Source organism: Thermobia domestica, chromosome 10 (genome assembly GCF_964235325.1).
Source record: "Thermobia domestica chromosome 10, izTheDome1.hap1.1, whole genome shotgun sequence".
Lineage (NCBI taxonomy): Eukaryota > Metazoa > Arthropoda > Insecta > Zygentoma > Lepismatidae > Thermobia > Thermobia domestica.
Window position 1 is genome coordinate 240,893,640 of NC_137463.1, and position 20,618 is coordinate 240,914,257.

General features: G+C 35.1%; 1 protein-coding gene across 1 annotated transcript; it reads right to left on the reverse strand.

Moving 5' to 3' along the window:
• Positions 1-9,398: 9,398 nt before the first annotated feature.
• On the reverse strand, positions 9,399-9,884 carry LOC145661869 (uncharacterized). Its single transcript, XM_081727210.1, has one exon. It carries the CDS (start codon positions 9,882-9,884, stop codon positions 9,399-9,401), a length of 486 nt encoding a protein of 161 aa, XP_081583336.1.
• Between the last annotated feature and the right edge of the window lie 10,734 nt (positions 9,885-20,618).

Below are 20,618 nucleotides of genomic sequence, written 5' to 3' on the forward strand. Positions count from 1 at the left end.
TAGTCGAGTGACTATATAGTCTGGCTTGTTGATATTTACTAACTAACGCTAACACTAACCTTTCGTTCGATAAATCAGAATTCCGAAATACGAACTAAGAGGGTTTGAAAAGAGCACACGCTATAAATTAATTTCTGCTCTCAAAATGGATAAAACTCCGTGAAATTACAAGCTGGAAAAGCAACGGAAACAACAATAAATTATTTTAGCTACTATAGAGAGGGACAGCTGTGTCTATATTCAGGTTTCTGTGCATCACCGATTCTTTATTGCGAGAATAAGGAGAGCAATGGAGAAATATTTTTCACCCACGCTTTATGGCATTTACATTCACCATTCTTACTAATCATTGCCACGTTGGCCGTGACGTCACTGAGAATTTCTTTGAGAGTGTTCGACTATTTCGAAAATCAAAAGCACTCCTCAAATGGTATCCGGTTTCAAAATCACCAATCTTATTTCAATTTACCGTTTTATGTCTCACAACCAAGTAATCCATATTGTTTGGATCAAAAATGTAAAGACAAGATGTAAGTTTAAGATGTGACGAGAAAGAGTTAATCAGTTATTAAAACAGATGAAACATCTACAAAAGTCACAAGACGAGACGAGAAAACGTTTAATTATATTTGTGCTGGAAATCCAAATGGAAAATTATTGTTATTTGCACGGTAGGATAATAAACTTCTATATACTTAATGTTTCAATGTGTTTCAGAATTCTATTTTTCATCTGCTTGCTTGGGAAATGATCTCGACCGCAGTTAAAAATTAAATTTTAACTGATTTTTAGATTCAAATTGATTAACTATCAAGGTGTTCCGCCTAACTTCATGATTATTAAAATATACTTTAAGTATAATTGAAATTTCTTATGGATTGTATTATTAACAATCTGATTGAAAGAGCTTATTATTAAACATATATGCCTTATACATAAATATAATATCAACAAGAGCTGCCTTTTACTAATTATTCCGCGTCTTATTGTCTTTCTGTATCAACAGTATTTCAACATCCTAATAATAGATAACTAGTATATCTTGCTTTCTAAAATACATGCAATCTATATGGTATCATTTTAAGAGTACAGATACCTTTAATTTTATTCATGTGTTTAATATCTCTTTAATTGGCTATTTTGGAGGTACAGTTTATGTACATTACACACAAAACAGAGCATTAAGATTTTCATAGCAGAGTTGATATTGCAAGGCCTTAAGTACACACAAGAAGAATTTTGACAGATAATTTCATCTGGAAACATCGAGACTTTCTGAAGTGGGGTTGCTTTCATTTCATGCTCGTCTCCAATTGCAAACACCTGTATTGATGTATTGTTTTGTTGATACTTGGTCTTAAACACCTTGTCTCGAAATCTGGAGGAAGACAGAGATCGAAACGGATGTTTATAAATGGAGACGACTAAAAGACTCAATATATTGAGGTGCACTCGACAGAAGACTAAGACATGTAGTTGTAATTCGAGGGTTTTGACAGTTTCTCTTGTCTCGTATATTAAAAAAAAATATAATGAAATTACCTCTACTTCAATTTCGTTTCGTCGTAATTTATATGTAAAATAATGGAAAAATAATGTTTGGATCCTCCGAGCTATGAAACAAATGCAGGCGAGAAAGGTGAATAAACAGGTTATAAAACTACTTGGAACACGAAACGTTTCAGGAGGGACACTATTTAAGTTCGTGTCTAATATGTTTTATTATCTTTCTAGGTTCTAATAAAATACCAGACTAAACTGATTGAGTAATTTAAAAGAGACAAGATATCTTAAAAATAAATCTGATAGGTAGTTAGTTCAACGGTGACTTTTGTTTCCCATGGCATGCAAGTCTGCGAGAGTTGATGCATAAAGTTTGGGTTGCACATTAGACAGTAGGTCCAGAGAAACACATTAGCTGCTGAGAGGCTAACAGATGTGATTCGCTATGATTATTGATATGAATACTTATCTCGGACAACCAAAATAACAGTCCGGAGTCCACATTAAACTGCAATTTCTCTGTTTCGTTGGAATTATTGATCTGCATCTGCTCAGAGATTTATTTCCATTTGACCTCGGCACTGAAAGAGAAATTTTTTTTTTAAACTTCAACATGGTCATTCAATAGCTTCAGGTCCGATAAAGATTCCGTTTGATTTGGAGGGTTTTCAAAGTGTCCATTTTGGTGAAGCAGTGTCTTTTTTCAGTTGTTTGAAAGCCGGGAATGCCCCTTCTACTGTCAGAAGTGCGGTTTTAGTTCATAGCAATGCCATTGTGCAGTATTAGGAATTGTTTGTACCAGAAAGTTTGAATATGATCAGGACCTGAAAATTTCCAATTTGTCGATTTTTCAATTGTTCGTGTGACGTATGCTTTTGTTGTGTAAAATAGTTCCGTATCTTGAATTGGTTAAGATATAATAATAATAATAATAATAATAATAATAATAATAATAATAATAATAATAATAATAATAATAATAATAATAATAAGTTGTGAAAAAAGTTATTGCGGTTTTTTTTACTTCCAATTTCAGTGATGTATTTTCAACTCAAGTGTCGTTATAATATTGTGCCTATATATATATATAAGTTTAAAGCGCGTTTTTTGCTCTATCTATTCGTTGTTTTGGTTTTGTTTTCAAATACTTTTTTTCACTTTTTTCTGGACTTGAAAGATAGCATGGACAAGAGGCGAATTCGCACGATTTTCTTGTTCCAGTTCAAGTTAGGACGAAAAGTTACCCAGACTGCTCGTGATATCAACGATGCGTTTGGCCCACGAACCACTAACGAACATACGGCACAATGGTGGTTCAAGAAATTTCGCAGCGGTGACGAGAGCCTGAAAGATGACGAGCACAGTGATCGACCATCCGCTGTTGACAACGATCAACTGAATGTAATCAAAATTACATTATTACAAATGTATTTAAAGATACTTACGGACTATAATTTGGCCATAGAGTTGGCGAAGAGTGAAATCGTGAGCATCACACATTTGCTGCATTACATATAACACGAATTCGGCAAATGTACCACAAAGAAAACACATTACTACGATTTCGTTATTCATACGATTTGGCGTGAAAAAGTACATCGTGTAACAGACTGTTAACACTTTTGCATGACAGATTTATAGGGCTTTTCTCTAAATCTTGAACGCGAGTTTCGAGCATGGTCCCTTACTCTGAGATTTCGAAGGGCTTTTCAAGAGTCTAACAAAATTCTAGTGAGATTAACAATGTTATAGGGTGCCTGGCCTTCCTGTGCACCAGTTTGCACAAGAAGCGTTCAACGAACTTGAAGAGATGTAAACCTTTCTAACCAAAAAGTGGAATTCTGGATTCCCAGCTTCAAGAATTGAATCGTTAATCTGCTATTGTTAAAATAAATTTCTTTCACGAGCATACATTCAGTTTGTGGACGATTGCGTAGAAAACGACAGCACTGTTCATTGTAAAGATTAAATAGCTTATTATAATCTTTACCACATGAATATAAATACGCCGAGTTAACTCTATTGAGGTTGAATGCCGCACCAACAAAAGCCCTCGATTCATTTCTGCCCTTATCACACTAGATCCAATTTCTATTTTGTATTTCTATTTCTGCGAGAGATTATATTTTTCTATTTCTTGATATTATGATTTCTGCGCCTAGCTATTAGTTGGATTATTTTTCGAATTGTTTTTCAGTTAAAATTTGAATGCGTTTCTACGTTCTTCCACTGTGGCTAGCTGATGTGTTCAAGGGGAGGGGATTGACATCATTATATCGGATATTGGGAAGAATGAAGTTCGAACTTTAGAACTATTGACTAAGAAAAAATATGTGGAACTACCGTTTTAATGTCATGTACTTATAGATGGATTCAAGAATTAGCAAAAATTAATTGGGTCCCCTACCCTCCAGCGGCACAGGTATCCGTGATGGATATGCCAGATTAGAAAAAGAGCAGAATTGTTCACCTACCTACGCTCAACAACCCTATGAGTTTGTCCTGTATCCGTCCCTGCTTGCACCTAATTTATTACGTAAAGTATTAAATGATAATTATGAATGAGGAAGTAGAAGCGGTCTATACTAAGTCTATGATGTCGAAGCGTAATATTTCCTATATGGTTCATTATGAGGAAGTTATTTGATTTTAAGTAAGATGTGGTATGGTGGCTTGAAGTTGCAATCTATAGTAGCATTATATATGTATCATTATGTGAGAGTTATCGTAAATATGAAAGTTTCTCAACCACTGCATATTTAGTTATTGGGTCATTCAGATTCACAATATAAGGTTGAGTCCATTTTTAAGATAATAATGTTATCGAAGAGGATATTCCTATCTTTTGTTGACAACTTTCAACGTTAAAAGAGAGATAAAGGGTAAGGGGTAAAACAAGGAGTGCCCATGTGTGGGCTATAACGGGTGTTTTGCCCTATCTGTTTGTGAATCATGGTACTATCTCACTGTATATGACAGCATTCGTAGATGTAGAAATATCCATGTAAAAAGGAGCAAAAATTTGACTAATCCTATTCATTCTGTACGTGGTTTCAATATTAAAACGGAGTTTTCTCGAAAATCCAGTTTTGTGACATTCCTTTTTCTCCTCACCCTTCTACATCAGAATACACCTGCTTTCAACTTTGCAAGAGACTGAGGAATCAACTTTTCGCAGAAACAAGTAATTGTGTCGTACTCCGTTAAAAAATCCATTTATCATTTTCTTTTATCCCCCTCGAAATCTCAGTAACTAATAACTTACTCTTACAATTTGTAACTACAAATTTATACTTATAAATTGATTGTAGATAAAGTATATGATTTAATTATAAAAATACTTGTATAGAGCAGTACAATTTAATGATTTGATCGTGAAACGGTATCAATTTGAACGTTTTTCCATAGACTCTTAAAAGATGTTAGTAGCACTGTTAACACTCCTGACAGATATTAACAGCGTTGAAAATATTTATATATATATTGGCAGAAGTTAATTTGCTTCTTACGTCCACACATATTTGCAAAGATTTGGAAGTAGTCATGTTTGTAGAAGCCCAAATACTTACTTGATTAATGAAACGCCTGTAGCGATGCAGAAGAATATTCTGCGTAGTAGGTATTTTTTCTATATTTTGGATTTCGTAACAGATTATGATTTTCTCAAACCGTTGATGGTGTATTCTTTATGACGTTCATTTGGATTAATTAAAGAAAGTTCAATACACTTAGCCTTTGCACCATCGGCGCAAATCTGTCTTCAACATTGGGGGGACGGGTAAGACCGTTTTCATATTATATATATATATATATACAGTGGTCGAAGTGAGACGGTATGCGGTGGTATGCCATACCGCCTCTGGTTTTTCAGTAATGAGGATATACCGTCTCTGGTTTTTCAGTGATCAAGACAATATTTAAATAGCCGGTATGTTGAGTAAAAATCATAATGAAACATACCGCCTCTGATTTTTTCTACTTTGTACACTAAATATAAATATTTTGAACATCGCTTACATATATATATATATATATATATATATATATCGGGTGTTGCAAAATAAGTGTTACAACTCTTGGGAGATGACTCCTGCCACTGAGACAAGAAAAAAGGTTCTGTTCAACTTTCGGCTATCGGACATAGTTTAAGATCTACAAGGTGCCGAAAGCGTGGGAAAATGACTTTCGGACGCCAATAGTTCGGAAACTATCCAACGTAAAGAGGGCGGGTAAAAAATTCACTGAAGGAGTCATACCTGTGTATTGAATTTTGCATGTTTCACAATCCTACCATGCACGCGCAAGGGATTCCCCAAAGGAACGTAGGGAATCCCGGATAATCTGCCAAATGAAACTTGGTCTAAATGGATATGAATTGATAGGCTTTCTACCAGGTAACAATAATTCATTTGTATTAAGTCGATATCTGGAACAAATACAAAATGGCGGACACCTTCATGCTCATTGTGTGTGGTTGCATAAATGCCAGGTACGGATGCTGGCCAACAGTGACATTCTGAGTATTAAGTGTACCGAATTTGTACTCAAATGCTCTAGAAAGACATCTGGGGTGTCGGTAGTGTATCGATTTAATGATATTTAAGGATCGATTTAATGATGCATCTAAATAAATCATCTAAATTGGTAGTATCTTATATCGCTATTATCTTAATTGGTAGTATAGTGGTTTTTCTTTTAGATTATTAATTTAGGTTTCAAATGTCTTGAAATGAAATTCAGTTTGATGTAAGTTTATTAGATAACAAATCAGATTATTAACAAAACATCTTACAAATGTTGCAGACATGTTCAAAGTTAATAATTCAAATAATTGATAATTTAGTGCACTAAAGATGTCTGCTATTTTCAAGACAAGTTAAGATTTACTGTACCGAGATCTGAAGGATCTGGTAATTTAATAGGCCTAGCAGGAGACCTCCATGAGAACAATTTAAATACATTCTCAATGCAAGACAAAATTCAACAAATTAAAAAGGTTAACTTACATGAAAGTACTCGTATGAAATACATTCTCATATCTCGATGAATATAGACGTCAGCCAGTAATCCTTCCCGTCTTCTTTCTTTCTGACAGTAAAATTTTTGGAAATATTTATATGAATTGTGAAGTACTTTCACTGGCTTATAATACAAAAACAACTAGGACGTCATACATCCTTGTAGTCTATTTTAAAGTTGTTTTTGTATTTGAAAGTTTCTCTATATTCCAACAATAACTATATGTGTAGTTCTTGTACATGCTTAATCAAAAGTTTTTGATACTTTAATTTTAATACAATAAAAATTTTAATATTTCACAGATTGTTAAAAGATGTTAACAATAGTCAACACATAGCCCTCTCTTCGTTTTGAAGTTCTCTTATTTGTATAAGTGATGTATCAAATTACGAAGAGAACTACTGTTTAATATTTCAGAGATTACATGCACTGTGGTCGGTGTCTTTGTAATGAGGTTTTACTGTATATTAATGTAGTAAAATTCGAGAAAGCACTAAAATCACTTTCACTGATAGAAACACTAACACAAGTGTTTGTAAACAAAAGGGTGTGTTCAATACATAGAGGTATTGAAGAGCGTCGTGGAACTTGAGAAAGTCTTGTGGACAACCAGAGATGACGTCATGTCGGCAACGGTAGCTGGATCTCGTAACGGCGAGAGTTGGAGACTGAAGAATGGCTGGTACCTGACCATCTTTGAGGATGAAGATGAAGATGATGATGAAGCATCTAAGCATTGATGGTAGAGCGTTGCAGTGAATCTCAGAATGTCTGATCCTATGGAACGTCTTCCACGAATCACGTTGAGAAGTCTCTGGACAGGGGTGTCGACTTGCAGAACGATGGACACAGTAAGCTTCTAAGATGGCCAGTCTCGAAGATGACTGCGACGATCGATGTGTGGTAAGATGGTGGGACATAGACATGATGCAAAGAATCGAAGTCTGGACCCTTGCTGGAAACTTGTCCTTAGCTGGAGAACCAACGATGATGAAAGGACTGGGTTGGAAACACTCCTACAGTTGATGATTCTGTCCTTAGCGCGCTTGTCAGGAACAGAGATGCTGAGTTGTTAAAGATGCGGAGAATCACGTTGAGCGATAGATGACCAATCGGAAGCTTGACGTGGCTCGAGGCAGATGATGCAGTTACTGTCTTGCTCTTGGGCTGGAGATAATGCTGGAAGCAGTAACCTGAACACTGGAACAGCGTCTGGAAGGAACATCTTCTTCTTACTGGAACAAGTAGTCAATCCTTGGAGCGGAGTGACTATTGAGAAGAACATCTTCTTCCTACTGGAACGGGATCAATCTGGGAAGCAGATTGTTGACGTCTGTGGGTGTGTAGCGCTCTCGGAATCTGCTACTGGAACTGTCAACGAGTTGGCTGAACTCTGGAACTGGAACTGGAACTGGAACTACCATGCTCTGGACTGTATTTTCGGCATCTGGCGTCGGACTGCGTGGACTTTTCGTCTTTAAAAGTGGTCGTCTGAGGTCGAATCGTTGTCCCCAGGAAGGCTAGTTTGTAGCTTCGTATTGTGACACTCATATTGCAGTTGAGCGTGTAGAGAATGAGAGATGAGAATTAAAATTTGATATAAATATAAAAATATATACAAGGAAAAAGGAAAAGATTTGGAATGGGTTTGTAACGCGATAATCTAACAAGGATGGGATAATGGGATATGTATTTACCAACATCCTTATACATGTAGTAACACAATATATTTATGTGTTATGTCATTTATTTACATCATATATCACACAGACAACACATCCTGTGTAATGGGACCTTAAAATTTTATATATATGAAAACTAAAAAATTGAATTGCATAAAAGAAAATCAAAATAAATATAGATATATTAGATTAAAAGATTTATATATTAAAGAATATAGTTGTAAAAAATTAGAGATATAGGAGTATTGAAAATTAATACTGCATTAAGAAAATCATTGAAATTGAATAAAAAAATTGAAATTTAATGAATGAAATTGTGGTAAACCTTTTCTAAAGAATATTCATAACAAAATTCGTATTAGTTTCCGTAAAACTTTTTGCTGTATATAAATAGAAATAAGGTATTTAAACAAAATTAATTGTTTTTTTTTTTTGTAACTTATTAAACTAATGAACTATGGAAAATGAAACGAAAAGTATAAATAATATTGCCGAAAGTGAAAACTGTATGCACTGACTGAATGAATGTACGTGACCTACTTAAGGCGTAGAACGTTCAGTCGGTTTTAACTGTATAGTATGCGATAAACATAACTTATTGAAAGAGAAAAGTTATTGAAAGTAAAAGTGCCTGAAAACTGAAAGGAAAAAGCTAAATTGAAAAAATAAGATAATCCAACACCATAATGAAATATGTTACCAAAACCTTTTTTTTTTAAAAAAAATATATATATGTGTGAATAATAATAGTAATACTAAAATAATCTCATCTCATCTGAAAGAAAATAACTATGTATTTCTATAAAAAAAAGTTATTTCATGAACATATTATGTCCAAATTATTTGGTAGAAAAGTGTGTTTTAACAGGAAACACTAAAAGAAACTCAATAAAAGAGTTGTGCTTCTATCTGGTTATTTTGAGGCTTTATTCGCCATAAATTTGCGATATTTCGCCTGAAAAAGTGGATCATGAGGAACATCGGGAATATATAATTTGAGACGTTCCTGTGCAATATTCTGCAGAGTTCCATCTATGTCAACTATATATTGATTGGAATCATGAGTCTTAGCTTTAATGGTGTAAGGTCCTTTATATTGTTCTCGAAGACTAGGAGACTCGCCACGTTTTGTATAGAGACGTCGAACCATGACCTGATCACCTGGTGTGTAGGAAACTGGTTTGTTTTTCGATTCTATTTTCTGTTTAAGTTGTTGGAAGGCCCTATGCTTATGAAGTTAACTAATGAACGTAGTTCATCCAATTGTAGTAATCTGTCATTAACATCTGGATCTTCCTTGGGAATTCTTAGAATATTGTCTACTGGATATCGAAAATTCACTCCAAAGAGGAGGGAAAAGGGCGATGTTCCTGTCTGAGTATGCGGGGTATTATTGCAGAAACTAACAGCTTGTTGGAGATAATGTGACCATTTTTGATGGTCTAACTTCGTAAGAAAACGAAGAGCGTTTTGTATCTTTTGTGCTGTTTGTTCTACAGAGCCTATAGTTTTGTGTGATGCTGGAAGTGCATAAGAAACCTCAATATTTAATGATTTTAAAAATTCTTGAGTTTTCGCTGCATGATGGTTTGGACTTTTGTCAAGATATAATTTACGCGGTACACCATATTTGAGAATGATCTCATTCTGTACGAAATCTATAAAAGTGGTAGCCGTCATATCTTTGACAGGTTTACAGATGGAAAATGACGTTATAGCTTCAGTAGCTATGTAGAAATAATTATAACCATCAGAAGTTGGTAATTTTCCTACAGCATCTATAAAGAACGCATCAAATAGGTTGTTGTGGTAGTGAGTTTGAACGTGAATATTGTTGGGTCTATAATTTCGTTTAAATTAATTACAGTCAATACAAGCGTTTATCTTCTCATGCAGCCATTTTTGAAGATTAGGAATGTAATAACGATCTTTTATAAGAAATTTTAATTTCTGAAATCCAGGGTGACTGTCAGGATGAAATTCTTCAAAGATAGTATCTTTGAGAGATGCTGGTATGCATAGTCTTAGTTTAGGAGCGGACGGTGAGAAAAATATCTTATAAAGTTTGTGATCTTGTATCACGTATCCTTTAGACCATTTTGCATAGTTAGGATGATCTTTTTCATCATTGTGAAGCACCCTGTATATAGTAGAGAATGTAGGATCCTCTCTTTGTAATGCTGGTACATCTGTGCTGCCATCTAACACAAGTAATGTTAGTGGATGCTCTTGTTCATCTATCAGCTCATATTCTTGTTGAGAGAGATAGAGCGGATGACGAGACAGATAATCTGCTATGTTTTTAGATGAACTAATGTGGCGCACTTCAAAATCAAATAGCTGAATAAAAGATAACCACCTTGTCATTTGACTTGTCAAATTCATGGTCTTTTTAACGGCTGTTAAAGCAAGATTGTCTGTAAGTAATGTAAATTTACCACCTATCAGATATTTATAGAACTTCTTAAGGGCAAGAACTACTGCAAACAGTTCGATTTGATATATAGGTCGAGCTTTAATTCGTGGTGGAAGAGTAGCACTGGCGTATTGAACAACAGACCAATGTTTTTCATGGGGCAGTTTCTGAAACAAAGCCGCAGCCGCGCCTATCTGGGATCCATCCGTTATGACCATGTGTTCTGCAGCTGGATTGTATATTTGCAGTATTGGTGCTGTTGTCACCATCTTTTTAAGCTGCTCAAATCTATCCTCTAATTCAGGAGTCCACTGAATTATCTTTTGTTTGCTAGCTGCTAATTTATGTAAGGGTGCTGCTACTAAGCTAATTTTATTATAAAATGCACGATGAAATTGCATCATAGCAAGGAACGATTTAAGTTGCTTTACGGTCTTTGGACGTTCTAAGGCGGTGATTGCTTTAACCTTATCTGGATCTTGAGATATCTGTCCTTTATTTATTATATGGCCGAGAAATTTAAATTTTTGAACACCAAATTGAGTTTTCTTTAAATTAAACAAAAGACCATATTTTTCGGCAGTGGTTAGAGCACGTTCTAACACACGCAACATGCCTTCAAAGGTGCTGCTTTTAAATATAAGGTCATCAATGTAATTTAGAAAGTCTTGTTCTGAAAAATCTCTGTATATTTCTTTTATAATTCTATGTAAAATTAAGGTAGAAGTTCGAAAACCTTGAGGCAATCTACGTAGTTTTAGCAATGTATGGGAAAAACCTAATTGACTAACACTAAAACTAGTTAGATCTTGGTCTATTTCATCAAGCGGGACTTGGTAGAAAGAATTCGAGAGGTCAGCAAGACAACAGAAATTTGCATTGTATAACTGGTCTAAAACATCTTGTGTCCCAGGCTGTACATCATTGATAGGTTGCGACCTCTGCGAAAGAACGCGTAAATCCAAAACAACACGAACATCTTTCGAATTTCTCTTTGGAATCACCAATAAGTTATTACGATATAAAGCATTTGATGGAGCTAAAATGCCATTATCTAACATTTTTTGTATCTTTGCCCTAGCTTGCTCACGAAGTCTAAAAGGTATCGTATAAGTTGGCACTGTCCACGGAGTACGATCCACGATATTAAGGCTAGCAGAAAAGCTATCAATGCTTTGAAAATCCCTATCGTGCCATTGAAAACAAGTAGGATGCCTTTTGAGTACGTTCAATATTTTATCTTGTTGTTCTTGGGGCAAATCAGGGTTAATTTGAAATTTGGAATGATCTATGTGCTGCTTAATTTTTTCAAAGCGTGCTGTGACTCTCTGTTTGACCTGTTGTTTAGTAGGTTCAAATAATTTCCTAACTGTATATATTTCTGATGTTTCTACATCTTTTGGAAGCAAAGCGCCTTGGGCTATATGCAACCCTTTTGCAAAGAACTTCCTACAAGGAGTGGGATTAATAATTGGAAGATACAGGCTTTTGGAACTTAAAGTTGTGTGAACAAAAACGCATGATTGCATATTCTTGTATATTGGTGTATGTACAAGAAATTCTGTGTCAGGAATATGCGTATCTAATGTGAGCCTAACATACCGCACTGAATTGGGTGGGATAACGACACCTTGTCGCACATAAAAGTTAAATTTACAATTTTTACAGACTTTGGCCGAAAGTGAAGTTTCTTTATTGAATTCTTTTGGCAATCTTTGATTATTACCGAAATGCTCTAACTGTAAAGAACTGGCCTGATAATTTATATTAGCATTATGATGCAACAGAAAATTATTTGACAAAAGAATTGGAATATTTGCTATTGGTGAAATTCTAAAAAGTACTTGAAAAATCTTGCCTTCTATCTCTATTGGAAGAATTACAGCTTTTGTAAGATTTAGGGGAGTAGAAGATATTCCATATACTTTGGTATGTAATGTAAACTTTTTACAATTCTTAGGCACTAACGAATAGTGAAGCAGCGAGGCTTGTGCACCTGTATCAAGAAGCAAATTACATTCTGTACCATTTATTTTTCCTCTAATATACGGCAACTGATTTTTAAACAGTAATGGAACTGTGACTGTATTTCGTTCATTAACCTCCTGTTTATGAGATTTAGTATTACAAGTAGTCATCACTACATTCTCAGTGGATGTTTGAGTAATAGGAAAAGCATTCTTAAACTGTTCGTCTTGGTCATTAATTTCAGGCGTCCCGGAGGAGATAGTGTGGTGGGGAACGGCCTTTTCTAATTTAGTTATCTCGGTATCCACATCTACAGACTGAAAATTCGTTTGCGTTTCAACACTAATTTGTTGTTTATTATTTTGATCTAAAGGCTTAAAAGTATGAATAGTGGCTTTTGCACTAAAATTGTGGGAAACACCACTAACAGGGGAATGGTCTACTGATGACTCTGTTACACTAGTGTTTGAACCTGAAACGGATTCCTGATTACTTTTCGTGTGCAGATCAGTGACCAAGTCTTCAGTCACAGTGGTGGGAATCGCCACTGAAGTGTGAAACGCCACTAAGGAAGACTCTTGTGCATGAGCCTTGGTGCTAAGAAATGCTGGTGCATTTGGGTTAAGCCTACTGGACGAAGTATGTTTATTGTTCATGGAAGGAACCGAAACAGAATTTTGTCTAAACGTGTTTGAAACCTAATAAATGGGTAATGAATGCTGAAAACCCAGGGGTTGCATCCGAGATTGGGTAAAATCAACCCCTAATGCTACTCGTTTTTTGATGTATCCTCTATGGCTAGGAAATTATTCCTAGAGGATGAAGGCGGGTTCATCACAGGATATGTTCCTGGATTATAGAATATGGGATGCATATATTGAAATGATGGAGGTTGAGGTACAAAATATTGAGAATAAAAGCGTTGAGGGTTTTGTTTTCCTTTGGAAAACTGTTTATGTATTTTTGTCTTTTTCTTATTATTGGAGGCTCGTTCTTCGCTATGTTTACAACACGTATGCACTTGTTGTTTGGCAGAAATGTCATTGTGCGAAGGTGCAGACGACCTACTTTCAGAGGTTAATTTAGCTCGTTTCTTTCGTGGTTGATGATGCCTGAAGGGCTTTTTGACCACTACGGCGATTGTGTTTTCATCTAAGTTCTGCTTATTGATTGCTATCTGTAAAGCTTTTAACTGGTTAGATATCGATTCTAAAGGATCTGTTTTGCTTTCTACACTAGAGGAAGGAAGTTGCAAAGAAACTTCTTTTTCATTCTGTACACGATAATTAACTAACGTCTCTGATCGTTCTATTATTTCTGCTTTGTCAATAAGCTGTGTAAAATTCTCAAAAGTATGCTGGCTAAATAGCGGAATATATCTAGGCAACAAGGAAAGAATAGTTTGCAGTACAAATGATTTGAAAGGCATCGGCGGAGAAATCCTTTGCGACAGGTCGAACTTCTCATAGAGAAACTGTGTCAACCGGTCTGACTCTAACTGACATCGTTGCTGAAATAGCAAAGTTGCTTGCAGCGATGAACGGTTTGGTGAAAACTGATCCAAGAATTTCTCGCGTAATTCTTTCCATGTTAAATTTAAATAGTCCGGATTGTTATCTAACCAAGTATACGGGAATTTGCCTAACGAAAGTTTAAATACCTGTTTCTTTGTATCTTCATTCCAATTATGAATGAGTGCAAATCTATCAAAGCTTTTTAGAAATTCTGAAGCATCCTGGCCGTTTTCGTTAGAAAAGGTTTCCAAGAAAGAATGGGACGAAACAGGAGTATGTACGGAATTACTTAAAGACGTACTTTGAGAAATCTTTTGCTTGTTACGTGACATTGTTTTGTACTCTAATGATAGACACTTTCTCTAATAAAAAGACACAAGAAAAAACAATCTATGCAATATAAGATGCAAAACTAACACTACATGTATATAAACATTGATAAAAGTGTGTTGAGTTCGCTTGAATGAGAATGTATTTGTGGTCTTTCTATCAAGCATGAAAGCATTATATCCAATGATCACATCACACCACAATAGCAATAATTTCAGTGGTTTAGTCTAACAAAATAATACTGATTATAAAAAATTGAATTTGTCTTTTACCATTCGCGTCGGAGCCATGTATCGATTTAATGATATTTAAGGATCGATTTAATGATGCATCTAAATAAATCATCTAAATTGGTAGTATCTTATATCGCTATTATCTTAATTGGTAGTATAGTGGTTTTTCTTTCAGATTATTAATTTAGGTTTCAAATGTCTTGAAATGAAATTCAGTTTGATGTAAGTTTATTAGATAACAAATCAGATTATTAACAAAACATCTTACAAATGTTGCAGACATGTTCAAAGTTAATAATTCAAATAATTGATAATTTAGTGCACTAAAGATGTCTGCTATTTTCAAGACAAGTTAAGATTTACTGTACCGAGATCTGAAGGATCTGGTAATTTAATAGGCCTAGCAGGAGACCTCCATGAGAACAATTTAAATACATTCTCAATGCAAGACAAAATTCAACAAATTAAAAAGGTTAACTTACATGAAAGTACTCGTATGAAATACATTCTCATATCTCGATGAATATAGACGTCAGCCAGTAATCCTTCCCGTCTTCTTTCTTTCTGACAGTAAAATTTTTGGAAATATTTATATGAATTGTGAAGTACTTTCACTGGCTTATAATACAAAAACAACTAGGACGTCATACATCCTTGTAGTCTATTTTAAAGTTGTTTTTGTATTTGAAAGTTTCTCTATATTCCAACAATAACTATATGTGTAGTTCTTGTACATGCTTAATCAAAAGTTTTTGATGCTTTAATTTTAATACAATAAAAATTTTAATATTTCACAGATTGTTAAAAGATGTTAACAATAGTCAACACAGTAGAGCATAACAGATGAAGCAGGGTGATTCACATGTGTGAAAACACAACGAAAAATGCCCAGAAATGCACTCATACTCAGTAAACGTAAGTTCAAAGCGTTGGAAATGTAAGGATTATCGTCCAGAACATGAAAGCCATTGCCAATTCACCAATAATATTCCTTCAAACCGATGCCATATGATGTGCACGGTTGCATACCAATAAGGATGCAACAACTGAGGCGAAGATCAAATTGTGCAATTGGTCTCACTAAGAAACTGGGTAAACTAAAGGAATGTCACTAATGGGATCGCATGATAGATATTGAAATGTGGCCAATGTGTGTGTTGATATCAACATGTAGCTAATGAACAAATGCCAACATGTCCCACTACTGCTGGGATATCATCCAATGTGCGAAAAATAGAAAAATAACTACTCGGGTCTTGAATCTGAGGCCATGGGCTCCCAGTAGGATTGGAAACTGCGACCACGTGAGCAAAAGCAAGCCCTGAGGTTCGAAGGACCCTCACTTTCTCTGTATTCATTTCTTTGATTAGTACCAACTTTGTTTGGCAAGCGTTCCTGTACAGCGTCCCGACATATTTGTGTGTTTCATTTTGTTAATCCTGCTGCACAGTTGTAAACAATCAGAGCTTTAAAACGTTTCTTCCTATTTCTCATGTTGTTTTATTTTCCATATGTATGGTGTTCCAGCTGTAATGTTAAATGTGCCAAATCGGTTCATTTTCGTCTTTGTCTTGGCATGTGCACTGTGTGTGTAAGATACGAATTTCTGGATGTATTTTCCTATATTTCGAGTATGTCATATGTCTCAGAAGACGTGGGACATGATACAAGTTTGTTATTTTCACGCTCTATCAGAATTTGAACCATGCAGTAAGATATTTCTTTTCATATGTGTCGACTGTGGGACAATTTCCCAAACAAAGAGGGACATTGATACAATCGTGTTCTAGTTACGTTCTACCAAAAGGTGCACCAGATGTAATAACAGAATGTACAACGTTATTTTCCTAGTTTTCGCACGTGAGACGGTGTCCCAGCAGTAGTGCGACATGTTGACATTTGTCCTTTAGCTAGATGTTAATATCAACACACACATTGGCCACATTTCAATATCGATCATGCGATCCCACTAGTGACATTCCCTTAGTTTACTCAGTTTCTTAGTGAGTCCAATTCCACAATTTGAACTTGGCCTCAGTTGTTGTATCCTTATTGGTATGCAACCGTGCACATCATATGGCATCGGTTTGAAGGAATATTATTGGTGAATTGGCAATGGCTTTTATGTTCTGGACAATAATCCTTACATTTCTGACGCTTTGAACTCACGTTTACTGAGTATGAGTGCATTTCTGGGCATGTTTCGTTAAGTGTTTGCACACATGTGAATCACCCTGCTTCATCTGTTATGCTCTACCGACACCCCAGATGTCTTTCTAGAGCATTTGAGTACAAATTCGGTACACTTAATACTCAGAATGTCACTGTTGGCCAGCATCTGTACCTGGCAATTATGCAACCACACACAATGAGCATGAAGGTGTCCGCCATTTTGTATTTGTTCCAGATATCGACTTAATACAAACAAATTATTGTTACCTGGTAGAAAGCCTATCAATTCATATCCATTTAGACCAAGTTTCATTTGGCAGATTATCCGGGACTCCCTACGTTCCTTTGGGGAATCCCTTGCGATTGCACGGTAGGATTGTGAAACATACAAAATTCAATACAGCAGGTATGACTTCTTCAGTGAATTTTTTACCCGCCCTCTTTGTGTTGGATAGTTTCCGAACTATTGGCGTCCGAAAGTCATTTTCCCACGCTTTCGGCACCTTGTAGATCTGAAACTATGTCCGATAGCCGAAAGTTGAAGAGAACTTTTTTTCTTATCTCAGTGGCAGGAGTCACCTCCCAAGAGTTGTAACACTTATTTTGCAACACCCGATATATATATCGGGCTCAAGCTCCCCCCGAAATAAATTTGTTAGATTTTCGCATTCCACGTACAACAATAATCCTTCTAACCATTTCTAAGAATGTCATTGACTTTCCATTTTCTTATGCTATTTGTTCAGAAATAATACGGTGTTTGCCAAATTTCATTCCATGTAAGAACTGCGTCCTTTTGTTCTTTCTTTCGTCTTTTCTACTTTTCTGTTTCTTTTTCTTGACGTTACTTTCTTTCATTTCGTCTATCATACTTTATCGACCATGGTCAGTTGTGATTCAAGTCGGCCGTCATCAGTAACACCAAAACTAAGAGGAGTTGATAAGCGAAACTGGTATTCCACACCAACTTGCGAGGATATCAACATGACAGGACTTGAAAAAAAAAAAAGAATCAAAACGGGGGAATAATTAGCCCGGGAAATTAGGAAGGCCAAGAAGATACTTCCTTTTTCTTGTATGAATAGAATAAAGGGTTATATTCGCTCCTAAATTTTTGTATCATATCATATAGGATTTATCGGTCTGCAATTCTTGCCATCATAACTTCAATTTAAGCATAAATTAAAATATATTTAATTCTCAAAATCAGGTGGGCAATTGCCCACTTCCTTCCTTGTGTTGGGCATAGCCCCTCGAAACAAAATCCTAAATACGCCATTGGTTGTCTTCAACATTGGGAGGTGGGCAGATTTGAGGCTTATTATAGAGTTGAGTTGATTTTAGTTTAGCGTCCCGTTCAGCAGCGAGGCTATATGAGACGTGGACCTACTGATTAACGTGGAATCCGAACCACATGAGCTCCCGCCGGGAATCGAACCCGGGTCTCCCACGCCAAAGGCGCGTACGCTAACCGCTTAGCCACGAGGGAGCTCAGGCTTATTATAGAGAAGGGAGATGAAACTCAATTTACTATCCAGTTTTAAATATCTCTCTAGCAGATTGATTCTTTTGTTTCTCAATATACTCATTCATTTTGTAGGGATTGAAGTCCGAAAACTTGAAACGGGTGGTAAATTTATGACGGTACGTCAGTGATGGTTCTGTGGTTAGCATTTTGAATAAGAATGACTTCATGACGTATGTTGGAAAGGTGATATTAGTTAATTTCACCCGATTCAACCCATACCTTAATAGATTGTGCCCAATCCAGACACCAGTAGTTTACCCCGGATAGGTATGAGCTAACGACCAGGACGAGCACTGATTATGAATGTATACATAATTACATTCATTATTTACAACGTTTTCAAAATACAGTTTCTATGTGAATTAAAGACCACTTTTGAAAATACAATATTTCATCTTCTGTTAAATAGTTTTCCAAGTTAAGGAAACAAAGCGAAGTGATGTAGTGTACACATTAACTTGTGTTCGATCCTAGCTTGGGAATTATTTGTTATGGCCTTTCTCCAATCTGCTGTGCTTATTAACTGGTTTCTGAATATTCTCAGCATCTGTAAAATAAATAACGAAGGAAAACTTAGGTGAAATGTGGCTGAAAGTAATGATGTGAACATTACCTTCTCCTCGTCCGAAAGTCTAGAAATGAAGAAGCCGCATCCACATGTCCCGTGGGCTAAGTCAGCAAAATACTCTTTATACTTTTCACATTCTTCAAACACATAATTGTATCTCAAAATAATCAAGGTTAAGAAAAATAAACGACTGCCGAGCATTTGATGTCTAACTTTAAAATCATGGCTGCCAAAATATACTTTCCATTTACTTTTATTATATTTTCTCCAATAAATGGTGTTTACTTCAAAAGATCAAACAACTAACGAAAAGGAATTATTTATTTGTATTTCGACAACCTAAAATAATTTGTGAATAAGTTTTAGAAACAATTAAAGAAATGAAGTTTACAAAATGAAACTAGAAGGCCACATGGAAACAGCATGAACAAAAAATATTTATATGAAACCAAACTGGATCAAATAGTTCTTATCTAACTAATAAACGAAGATATTTTAATGGACGATATGGCCGCTAATGTTTTGAAGTAAAACATAGTTATTAAAAATTAAGTGGTTAGTATCCCTAAAAGAGCAATAAAGGAAATTGCAGGACGTATAGGAGCAGAAATAATTTTAGAAACAAACGGTTACATAATTTTAAAACATATGTAAATAATTTTCACCCACAATATAACCACAGGCATAATAATACCAAAATTGGAAAGTATCACACAGATCAGCTCGAAATATCCACAGCAGAAACCAGCATCGGATCCACAGATGATGTAGATGCAGCATGGTTTTCCATAATGTTTTGTAGCACCAAATACGACTGTTCAGTGTTCAACTTTCAAAGTAAATACTACATAAAATTTACGTATTTATACTTCATTTCTAATTATGAAATACCTTATGTATGTATAATTTATTGTCTGTATTTTTTTGTTGGTAAGATTTCATATAAATTACCTATAACAACAGTAAATGACTACGATTTCTTGTAAAGTTTATAATAAGAATATTTCCAAAATCACTTTAAATGTAACAAATAAATAAATATAGACGATGATAGATTTTTAGCATGTTAAGTTCCAAATGAATGGTATAGGCAATTCAGACGCATAGGCCAGAGATCATTTCGTACAATCAATGAAGCAAAATCAATTTCTATGAAAGTTAATAGACTGTGGTATTTTCTTAAAAAATCACGGAATTATTTGCTAGATCAACAGCAAGAGAGAAAACTTAGATTACAGGGAAATTTATGTCAAGACACTTGGTAAAGGACAAAGTTAATTGATTCATATTATATAATGCGTTGTAATAACGTTGAGTTATATTTCATAAAACTTTTCATGCAAGGAAGCTTATTTGTTTTGTATTAAAGTGTAAAACTTCAGTTGGAGAATTAATTTTCGTGATCATTCATTCAACTTTTATCTGTTTGCTACTGTATATTAATCAAAATATACTTCTGTATTGCAGGAAATGAATCTCTCGCCATATTGGAGCATAATCTATGTTAAACTTCTTTGTTTTACAGAAAGCATTTGGATGATGAAATTTTGCGAATTCAGTAATTGCGATAACACATTTGTATTGGAAAACTTTACTATAAAAATGCATATCGACTCTAAGTGTATAGTACTATATAATGTTAAAGACAATTCGATCGGAGAAATTGCTTCAATAATAAGAATGTT

What these genes read in the sequence shown, in the direction of transcription:
- LOC145661869 (XM_081727210.1), bottom strand. Translation starts at nt 9,884, where the DNA reads ATGACGGCTACCACTTTTATAGATTTCGTACAGAATGAGATCATTCTC.